Source organism: Gossypium hirsutum, chromosome D10 (assembly GCF_007990345.1).
Source record: "Gossypium hirsutum isolate 1008001.06 chromosome D10, Gossypium_hirsutum_v2.1, whole genome shotgun sequence".
NCBI classification, from domain to species: domain Eukaryota; kingdom Viridiplantae; phylum Streptophyta; class Magnoliopsida; order Malvales; family Malvaceae; genus Gossypium; species Gossypium hirsutum.
Genome location: NC_053446.1, coordinates 15,642,343 through 15,653,660, shown reverse-complemented (window position 1 = coordinate 15,653,660; position 11,318 = coordinate 15,642,343). Strand labels below are relative to the sequence as shown.

Sequence of the window (11,318 nt, the reverse complement as noted above, 5' to 3'; positions counted from 1 at the left end):
TGTAGAAAAAGGAATTTTATATTTTGAGATATGTGGATTTTAGTTAGATATGGTCAGAACAATCATTAAAAATTGTACAAAAATATTTATGAGTTGTAATTTATATGTCTAGATTCCTTAATGAGTCTCTTTTCTGTAGAAAGAATTGAGAACACCATATTAAAATCATACAATGAGAAAATTGAATTTTAGTGATGAGAGGTCAGGACAGTCGAACAGTGAAACAGGGAAAACTTTAACTAATAAACTGTACTAATTGGCTAAACCAAAAATTTTGAAAATTTTATGGTATGAAGATATATTAATCTAGTTTCAGGGAAAATTTACGATCTAAATTTCAAGTTTCGTAACTCGAGTTATAATTAATTTAGTAACTGCTATGCGATTGGACGGGTTTGTTGAAAATAGTGAAATTAATTTTAAAAGCAAATTTTTATGCCTCAAACTAGTAAGTTAAGTCAAATAACGTCTCGTGCTCAACTCCGGCAACGGTTTCGGGTAAGGAGTGTTACAGTATGGGCCCTGACATTATTAAATTAGCAAAATAATTGATACAATATAATTTAATTCTGCAAATAACATGAGTATCAAATAAAAATTTCATTACCATCTCATTAATAGTACTTGATATGTGATTATTATTAATCAAAGAACTCATTTGTTGCAAATCTGCAATTAAAAAAAAATTCATTTAATTTGTTTCAAAAATACAATAAATTATTTCAAATTTCTGAAACAAAAAAACACGGTAAATATCTCATAATTTCTCATAATTTACCTACAATAAAAAAAATTATGTTAGTTTACAATAATAATATAATTAAAATAAATATAAACTATTTAAACATAAAAAACATACGAATTAAAAAAATAAAAATAGAAATAGAAACATACCTGATTAGTTTCTTTCAAACAACCTATAAAATTATATAACAACAAATTTAATCAACATTTTAATAAATCAATAAAAATTTTCAAATAAATAAAAGTCAAATAAAATTACATTATATAAAAATTACATTAAAAAAATCACAAAACACTAAACTAAACACTAACAATTTATATAATCTAATCATAAATTACTAACAAAATAACTATAAATATTTTTTAAATACATTACTAAAAAATCCCAGAACACATAACTAAACACTAACAATTTATATAACCTAATCATAAATTACTAACAAAATAACTATAAAATTGTTGTTTTTAAAAATTACATTACTAAAAAATTACAAAACCCTATCCTCAACACTAACAATTTGTAACCTAATCTCATAAATTACTAACAAAATAAATAACTATAACAAAACACAAAACACTAACAATTTATAACCTAATCATAAACCACTAACAAAATAACTATAAAATTATTTTTTTTTTTAATTTACATTACTAAAAACTCACATAACACAACAATTTATAATAAATTACTATCAAAATGTTTAACAAAATAATTTTACATTACTAAAAACTCACCAAATACTAAACTAAACACAACAATTTATAACATAATCCTAAATTACTAACAAATTAATTTTAAAATAATTACAAACACAACAATTTATAACATAATCCTAAATTACTAATAAATTAATTTTAAAATAATTATAAAAACAAAAAAATTTACATTCATACAAAATATTAACCCAAAACCATAAACACTAAACATAAACAATTTATAAATAATAATTAATAACAACAAAATTTCACAACATCTTAATTGAACTCTTTAAATTATAAACAAAATTATTTACTAAAATAATACATTACCTTTTTTCTTTCTTTCTTTCTTTCTTTCTTCTTCTTCTTCTTCTTCTTCTTTCTTCTCCTTTCTCTCATTTCTTTTCTTTTTCGGTGCACCTTGAACTTGGAGGACCATGCCTATAAGGTCCCCCATTAAAAATTTTTTTTCCCTTGTGAAGGGACTCAACACTGCCAATGCAGTGTATTTGTGTGGGGCACATAGGGGCGCAAGGGGGTACCGTGCAGGGCAGAGGGGCGCAAGGGAGAGGCAGTCGCGCCTACCTATCAGGCACGACCGGTTACGCCTATCTGATAAGCGCGACTGGTCTCGGGTATTTTTAACCCGTATTTTGACCCGTTGACTATATTTTGACCTGTACATATATTTAAATATTTTTAATAAAAATAAAATAGAGGTGGTCATGGGCAGGGCCGGGCCGGGTTCGATCTGGGCCCAAATAAAAATTTTAGCCCGAGCCCGACCCGGCCCAAAATATGGACCTGATATTTTGTCCAAGCCTAGCCCGGGGAAAAAATACAAAGCCCAAAATATGGACCTGATATTTTATCTATAAAAATTATCTATAAAAATTATGTTAGAATTGATGTTATCTAATAAATAATGAACCTGTTGTCCAGCATTTACTATTGTTTTTTTAACAACTTTATAGAAAATAAAAGCAAATCACATAGATGAAGTAGCAAAAGAAAGAAAGAAATTAACGTGGAAGAACTTCAAGACAAATTAGAGCTTTTGAGCAGAAGAAGAAGCAAGCAAATTCATCCAAAATTGCATTAACTCAAATTGATTTAATAAAAGCCATAAAAGGGATGAAAACAATATTGCAAACAAGATTTGCAGAAATCAAGCATGGTCGCCAGCTCCAAAACTCAATATCAAATTCAAAAGGTGATCAAAAAAGGTCATAAGGTGAACTAATCCAAATCCTAGTACTTGCACATATCATGATGTCAAGAACTTTACTTGAATTTTTTTGAAAAACTCAAACAGAAATAAACTTGCAAAAATTTCAGACTCAGTAAAAGAAATTCCAAAATCCCACAAAGATAGAAGCAATTAATACGTCTGAAAGTAACCTACTAAACTCAACGGTAACGACAAAGGGAAAGGGTGTTGTTTCTCTTCCAGGTAGCCCTTCGAGACGGCCGATTCTTGTGGTGCAAGTGACCAATTCCATGCAGACCCCTATTTTTCTTACCTGCAGATGTGAGTCCTCGAAGTTCCCTGTGCTTGTGAACGGGATTGCAGATCCAGTTAACTCTCAGGTCGTTGCGGATCGCATTGTGTGCAACATCAACAAGGATAACCTCAAAGTACTTGTAAGTAGAATCCTACAAAGATCAGATCATGCACAAAGCAATGAGGGCGATGGAATCATCCAGTAAATGGAGAAACCAGAACATTTAGCAACTATTACAAACCTCGTTAATCCAGTATGAGTTAACAACTCTGAGACCTCCTAATTTTCGACCAGCTCGCTCCTCTACAACAGACCGTTTGCTACACTGGAATATCAATTGGGTAACACCCTGGTTTGTGGGCTTACCATAGACAATACCTTTGGGAACAAGCCTCTTTCGACCACCCCTTCTAACTCGAACATGATAAACTACAAAACCCTGTAAAAGTACACATCTACTTTATTTGGGAAAATTTAAGTCAAATTATGTACAGAGAGCCTTACTATTCCCTTATACCATTTAGCTCAAAGCATTCATATCTAACACCCATGTCCGACACTAGACAAGCGCTTAGGGATACCATACTCTAAACATCTTCCAAATACATGAATAAGATTAGTCAAACTAAAATACTCAAACCTTTGGCCCAAAATCAAGTATTAAGGTATAGAAAATGGCATTTGCAAATAATTAATTGTTTAATTTAAAGAACATAAGTTGATTAAATTTTGAGAGAAAGCCCTAAGCAAATCAAGATCCAGAGCTATGTTGTTTAGAATGAAACGGAATTCGACATTACCTGCTTAGCCTTGTAACCCAAGCACCGAGCCTTGTCAGAACGAGTAGGGTGGTTGACCCTAACAATGGCTGGATGCTGACGGTATTCCCAGCACCTCACCCTCTGTGGATCGGTGGAGGTCGATTGGTGGAGGACGATTGGTGGAAGACGGAGGTGGCTTGATGGTGGATCGGTGGAGGTCGATTGGTGGAGGACGGAGGTGGCTTGATGCCTTGATTTTGGAATTGGGAAAATAATGGAGGAGGGGAGGGGACGATAGGGTTAGGGAATAAGGAAGACTGTTGACACTGGGAGTGGGCAGTACAAGTAAAACAAAACAAAACTTAAAATTAAAATTAAAACTTAAAATTAAAAACTAAATGTAGTATATTTATAAAAAATATATATTTAATATGAAACCGGGCCGGGTCCGGGCCAAAAAAATTTTGCCCGAGGCCCGGCCCATTTTTAAAACGGGCCTCAATTTTTGTCCAAGCCCATATTTCGGGCCTATTTTTTATCCAAACCCTCCCGGCCCATGAGCACCTCTAAAATAAAATAATAATATTTTATTTAAAGTAAAAATATATTTTTTAATATAAAAAAAGTGGTTGCGCCTGTTAGATGGGCGTGACCCAAAAAAACATATCATTTTCATATATAGCTGACGACCTATTTCAGTATTTAATTTTTTTATATTATTTAGGTAAATTAACCGAAATGTTGTCATGCTTACTGGAGGAGCAGGGATTCACTCTCTAGAAGGATTGGTTGCTTGTCAGGCCTGTGGCAGGACCTGTTGTCGTTACTATCCCTGGCGCTAGAGAACCCTCTTTCGAGTCTCAACCTCTTGTGACTGCTACTGCCAGCTCGTGCTCTAGAATCAACCGCATTCATGGTCTATTGCGCACTCTCAAACAATGCCTCTACATCCATGACTCTGGGCTAAAATAGAGGTGATGGGGGTAAGAGAGAAGTAAGACCTACAATATGAACAACGGGATCAGCAATGTTCTCAACTAAGTCTCTACCCAATGACTCACCCATGAATCTCAGAGTTGAGGAAATCCAGTGGCGGGGAGGAATATTGTAGACAGTATAGAAGAAATCAATGGGCTCCCTCCATTTCCTAGTTAAAGCCTAATTTAACTCATTATTGACCTTAAATGGTCACGCCTCTTCAACAGATTGAACCATCTTAGAACTCACGCCAAGATAAAGGTTTGATGCCCACCAACCATTTGGGTTCATTCCCTTCGAATAGAAACGAAAGATATTTCTAACGGTGAAGAGTTTTCTTAACTCCAGAGTGCGCTCGAGATTTAGCCTTTCAACTTGCACCATGGCGATCTCGGTGTCTAAGGATTGGGTTTGGGGACAAGTAGGCTCTATAGGAATTAACCACTTTGTGAGAAAATTGAAACCGCTGGTGAGTCTGCTTTTGACCAGAATGAATTTATTTCAATCTAGGCGAAAATTTGGAGCCCAATCCTTGGGAATGAGTTTGCGGCCTTGGCGAACACTAAAATAAGACATCCCCACCGAAGGCCCTTAAGTCAGGACTTTTAAACAATAGAACGTTGGAAGACGCCGAGCATGGGTGGCTCATTCTGGCTGCTACAGTGTAGAAAGTATTCCATCAAGATCCACCAAGATAAATCAGTCAGCTGCCCTGGCGCAATCCCATATTCTTCAAGGACCATGCGAAAGAAAGGATTGTAGTTAGGAATGAAGACAAAAAGACCTTAATCGGGTGTCTTTCCGCTGACTTTTTAAGAGTGAGTCGTGTGTGCATATATATTATGATTTGATTTCTAAGCCGCAAAATTCCTCGTTGGCGAAATAATGGACCTTGACTATTAGCAGGGTATACTGACGTGGCTTGTAACAGATGCATACAACATACCGCCATCCTTTTCCTTTGTACTGTATTAATCTGAATTTTTCTCTTTTTTATCGAATCTGGAAATTTCTTGATCGAAATCTGAACCCCATGCGATCCATTGGTATCTTGTACAAATCTACATCATGGTACTCGGCCCTTCCATTTTTGCAAGACTTAAAACCCTTTATGCCAAATAATTGATAAATTTAAACTTATATATTATTTAATCGTGACAAAATTAATGGCCGATAATTGTATCTTAATAATTCAAATATTAGTTGAACATAGATAACCCAGGAATACTATCTCCTTTTTGATGATTTCACTTTCTTATTCTATAGGGAAGGAGTTATTTGTTCAAGAAAAACTGTAAAATGAGCAGCATCAGGAATAGCAATGATAAGTATAGCAGCAGGCTACTAGTTAGGTAGTAAAGATAGCCCAAACTTGGCTCATTCAAGCTGTTCGATTCGAATCAATAATGACTGAAGTGAAATTTAACTTTTTCGAGCTACACTCAAATAGATAGATTATGAAGGCAAATTTACATCCTAATTCTCATTATTCAATTACCATTACAAAGAAATTGTCTTGCCTTGTGTTCCTCGGATTCATCATGGACATTCACTAATTCTTTCATAATTTAAAAATGTAAAGCTCATATTTGTTTCTTCTTTCCCAGCCTACCGGAACCTTCATTCTAGATGCTATTAACAGTCTCAGCTCTACATTTTAATGTAGTTTTTCCTTGCATATATTAACCTCTAAATTCCATGGCGTTTCTTCCATCTCTGCCGGAACCATTAAAATTCTATAAAATAAATTATAATGGTTATGAACGGGAACAATTTTGCACTAGGTTCACCATTTTCCTCGCATTGTAGCAAATTAGCGATGTTACCTTGAAAGATAACTGCTGACAGCTGAATATCACATCATCTTTTCCGCTTTCCCATCAAGCTTCTCCGCTCAGCTTCCCTTTCCGCAACCAAAACATGAAACTCTGAGCCTAGCATGTCATGTATGTCAATTTTCACTGTGCTGCTCAACTCAACTGTCTCCAGGATCAAATCTGCATCGATACTGAAACCTAAAGTTGACAGCACACGAACAGCATTCGCAATTCTGCATATGTTCTGCCTCATCTCTAGAGGGGTATGAGTTTGGTTTTTTTCTTCAGGAACCCTGGATTGTTCAGAACTATTAGCTTGATCCACTACCATACTGTCTCTGGCTTCAACATGTTCACCAACCCATATGAATCCATTATGTCCGAGTATCAGGTCAATTCCAAACTGTTCAAGGTGATGGAAATGCTGTTTGCTTTTCTTCACTAGGTAAGGATCAACTATGAGCAATTGACCCTTCTCAAGCTGTGTACATGTCAATTCCATCAGCAAAAGCATAATTAAAAAAGACAGTGCAAGCAAATAGAGTATTGTATGAAAAAAAATCTAATTGAAGCAACAAAACTTTATGGCAAGACTTACAAAATGCATAGGATGCATCAGTACAAAGGATTCACAGAAACACAATTGGATTATGTCTTCATGTCGCAAAGAAAAAGAAAAAATAAATAAAGTTCCTAATAACCTAAATACTTCTCTCCTGGTTTTGATTCACAGAAATGCTTCATGGAGCAAATTGATTTGGGGTCTTGTTGAGCACCCTATTTCCCTTCCTTTTGGGTGATATCCAAGTTTACCGCCCAATTTCATGACTAAGTTAAAGTAACTAGCTACATTGCAAGTTGCAACATAAAGATTTGGCTTGCAGCACTATAAATTCAGAAAGTTCCAAAGTTCCAATTTTCTCTAAACATAAACCGGGAAAGAAAACAAACAAACAGACAACAGCTAATGCTTTATTCTCTCCATTTGATTCTGATTCATAATTGTTTTCAAGACCTGTTGCATAAAAAAGCTTATACTGTCATTCTTTTGTCACATATTGCTTAATAAAGAGATAAACACACAGAAACTAAACAACCAAGCAAGAAAAAGCACGAGGAATAAACAAAAGCCTTCTAATTAGATACCTTCCCATACTTTTGACTTCTTGCTTGGAGTTGCAAGCTGCCATCATGCTGGAAATTACGAACCTCAGCCTGAGAAAAGAAAAAGAATGTTATATAACATTGATGTTTATCATTTTATTGCATTTGTTGTCATATAGCATGTTTACATGGGAACTATATAAAACAATAAACAAAAAGTATGCCACTACACTTACACAGACAACATCGTTCTCTTCAAAAATACAACGCATGTTGAGTTCATCCAAAGCAGTACGCCGCCTCTAACAATCAATAGTGAAATTTAAAACAAGAAAACTTGTAAGCAACAGAGCAAAATCTAATAAGACAATTATGGTTAGTCAACATATCACATCGAATAAGCAGCCAGTATAAGCATTCCCCCCCCCCCAACTGGACATATGGTTAATTAGAACTGTTGGACTCAGTGGGATAAGCCATCCATCAGAGTCAATCTTCTAGCATGTCACTTTAAAATATAGACTTTCTTTTCTCTTGGCAATTTAACTTCAGCTAATCACAATTATCATCTAAAGAGACAATAAAAGAACTCTGATCCTTACTAAGATAAATAAATACAAACCGACACTCTAACTATCAGATAATTAAAGAGTAGAGACAGAAGAGCAACAAGTGAAAGAAACCTCTTCCCTCTAGAGGAAAAGGTCTCTTTTTCACTAGAAAAGGGGAAAAGTTCCTTCTGCTTCCATTGTCAAGTATGAGATTTTTGCACTAGGGATTATTGTGAATTCAGCCCGTGTAGCTTCCCACTGCAAGATGATCAGGCCAGAAATTTATGAAAGGTCAAGGGAAACTCCTAGAGTCACTTTGCAACTTTTTTTATAAAAAAAAGAACATAACAAGTAGGGAATCAAGTTAAATCAAGAGTGTGGTTTTTATTTATCCAGTTAATTTAAATTATCCAACAATAACTAATGCAGAGAACAAATTATTAATCTTTGAGCTAATTTGAACAAACTAAAATAAACAAACGATCAGAAACTAATAACTCTTATTAAGATCAAATTCTAAGAATACTATGAAGCAATATAAAAAACAATGGAAGGCCGAATAAAACAGTTTTCCTAATCTAGGATATAGGACTGCTGAACTCTTAATACAACATCCTACCTTGATACAATTTCAGCAAATATTCTCAATGCTTTCTACTGAATATTTTAAGAGATCCATCAAAGTCTTGGTTTAGTGTCAAAGGGTAGTACAAGTTACAATTGATATACTAGTTACCTGAATACCATCAGGCATGTTCATGGAGGAAAGCATTAAAATGGCGTCTAGGCTGAAATTTATCTCCAATCTCCATCGCTTTTGAGAAACCTAAAAAATCCAAAAGAAAGCTACAAAAATTGTATAAAAATGCAGAATCAATTGAGGTTGTTTCCATAAAATATATATAAAGAAACTTCCTGCAATCTAGAAATGGTGAAAGTATTTTTCTCGCATTTTTAGGCATTACCTCAACTACACGTCCCACTACGATATCCCCAACCTCAGGCTTGTACCTAAATGATTTAACATTTGAAATCAATCAAATTACCACAAAAAAAAAAGGCATTTGAACTGAACGGTAAAATTTTTAAGAATACCTAGCGCGTAAAGCGCGTACATAGACCAGTTTGTTGATGCGCTCCACCACGCCACACACAGTTGCCACCAAATCGCCATTTAGGTCCGTTGTCCCATGCCCTCTTAAACAATTTCAAAAGGAAAAAAGTGTTAATCAATTTATATATAAATTCAGGTAAAGATATAGCTTAATTGAGTAATTTTGGGGGATGGGGGTACTTGAGAAAAGCGTCTTCGTAGTTGACGGGAATGGTATCGGCGACGGTAACGGAAGCGTCGGAATTGGCCTTACAAGAAAGAGACTGAAGCTTTTCCAATGCTCTTTGAAGTCGTATTCTTTGCGTTTGGCTCAAGGGCAGCTGTAATCCTCTCATTTTTTTATTTGCAAATCAGCAAAAGCTTGATGTTGGAGTGAGTATTTCGATCTCTGGCTGTAAAACAGAAAAACCCTAAACCCTGTGCATCAATTATTCCCCCAAATTTTGCTCTGCGCTAATTAGGCCTTCAATGTGCTATTAATGGATAGGTTCTGGGGTTGTTTATCAGCTCTTTTTGAAAATTGATTTTAAAAGGTGGAACAACTTTTTTTGAAAAGTTCATTTAAAATTTTTAAGTGTTTAGTATTGTTGTTAATAAATTAAAATAATTTTTTTATATTCTTATTAAAATATAATAATATTAATTAATTTAAATATTATTTAAATGTATATTTGTTACTTGATAATAATATGTCTAAATATGGACATTTTATTTCTCAAAAATATTTTTTAACAGTAATGTTAAACACTCAAATCTTAAACTAAACTTTTCAAAAGTATTTATCAAAAATACTTTTACACAACATTTTTCAAAAGCATTGCTAAATTAGCCTTAAGTTACTTTGGACCGGCTACATTAAAAATTGTACAATAATTGTCAATAAATTTCTTTTTTATTATACGTGGCAACTTATAACATTTTCATACTAACAAATTTAACTTTTAATATTTCACCTTTTAATAATTTTTTAAATTTTAACTACAATGTCTACATATTATCTAATTTTATCATATTTTTTACATGAAAATATAATTTACAGAGAAATAAAAACAAAAATGATTTTTTAAATTATATTTATTATTAAACTAGACAATTCTTAAATACATTGCTTTCTTTATACTTTAAATGTAACGACCCGATAGTCAAGGGTGTAGGAAAGTGTACTCTCGAGACTCTGTACTCGTAAATCGGATAACTTAATAGCTAATAAATTTTTAGATTAGTGAATTTTGTGAAATAAGGAATTATTAAGGTACAGGAACTAAATCACGTTAAAGTTAAAAGTTGAATTATAAATTAAAATAAATTAAAGAGGTTAAAGTAGGAATTGTGCGACTTAATTAACGTGTGTATAGGTGACCAACCATGGGCTAAGTTAAATGCATGAATATATATTATATATGTTAACTTTAATGTATGTTTTATATTAAGTAATAATAATAATAATAGTTATAATAAAATCAAAAGAAAAGAAAGAGAATGTTTCATTCTTTGTTACATGCAAACAGAAAAAAGAAAAAGGAAAGAAGAAAAGTCACGCACGGCTAAGGGGGTTTGAGATTCAAATTCAAATTGGTTAGTGCAATTTAGTCCTTTTTCTTGTAATTTTTACATTTTTAGAATTTCGGTACTAAGGGTTACCCGACTCATATTGTAATTTTTAGTATTGTTCAAGATTTTTGATGTTGACATTGTTGAATAGTTTAAGTATTAGGGATAAAATAGATAGATTTTTTAAGTTAGAAATGAAAAATGACTAAATTGTGAAATTAATTGTTGATTTTGAACAATAGGGACTAAATTGTGAAAAATTCAAAATTAAGGGGTCAAATTGAAAAAGAGGAAGCTAAATGTGGTCTAGAGTGAAATTAGTATAAAAATATGAAGTTAATTGTGAAGGTTAAAATTAGTCTCGGTTTAAGGACTAAATTGAAGAATAAGCAAAATATAGTGTGAAAATTAAAATTTAATGTGAAACTGAAATGTGTAAAATTAATGTGATTTAATTGTTTTATTTCGTAGCTAACGTCGTACCGGAATCCTCG

The 11,318-nt window shown here is 33.2% G+C and overlaps 2 protein-coding genes across 3 annotated transcripts; both read right to left on the bottom strand.

The window, feature by feature from the left end:
• Window positions 1–605: 605 nt before the first annotated feature.
• Window positions 606–4,624, bottom strand: LOC107915345 (60S ribosomal protein L15-1). Its single transcript, XM_016844507.2, has 7 exons — window positions 4,464–4,624; window positions 3,749–4,010; window positions 3,190–3,387; window positions 2,967–3,099; window positions 1,774–2,120; window positions 895–917; window positions 606–778 (listed from the first exon to the last, which is right to left on the bottom strand). The coding sequence occupies exons 1-5, from the start codon at window positions 4,622–4,624 to the stop codon at window positions 2,032–2,034; spliced, it is 843 nt and encodes a 280-aa protein (XP_016699996.1). The 3' UTR covers window positions 606–778; window positions 895–917; window positions 1,774–2,031.
• Window positions 4,625–6,103: 1,479 nt separating this feature from the next.
• On the bottom strand, window positions 6,104–9,836 carry LOC107914407 (exosome complex component RRP4 homolog). Of its 2 annotated transcripts, XM_016843317.2 has the most exons (8): window positions 9,454–9,804; window positions 9,255–9,356; window positions 9,125–9,170; window positions 8,896–8,985; window positions 7,845–7,910; window positions 7,651–7,719; window positions 6,514–6,985; window positions 6,104–6,423 (listed from the first exon to the last, which is right to left on the bottom strand). In XM_016843317.2, the coding sequence occupies exons 1-7, from the start codon at window positions 9,606–9,608 to the stop codon at window positions 6,548–6,550; spliced, it is 966 nt and encodes a 321-aa protein (XP_016698806.1). In that variant the 5' UTR covers window positions 9,609–9,804; the 3' UTR covers window positions 6,104–6,423; window positions 6,514–6,547. The 2 variants fall into 2 exon arrangements, with proteins under 2 accessions (XP_016698806.1, XP_016698805.1); XM_016843316.2 differs by having other exon boundaries at window positions 6,104–6,985; window positions 9,454–9,836.
• Between the last annotated feature and the right edge of the window lie 1,482 nt (window positions 9,837–11,318).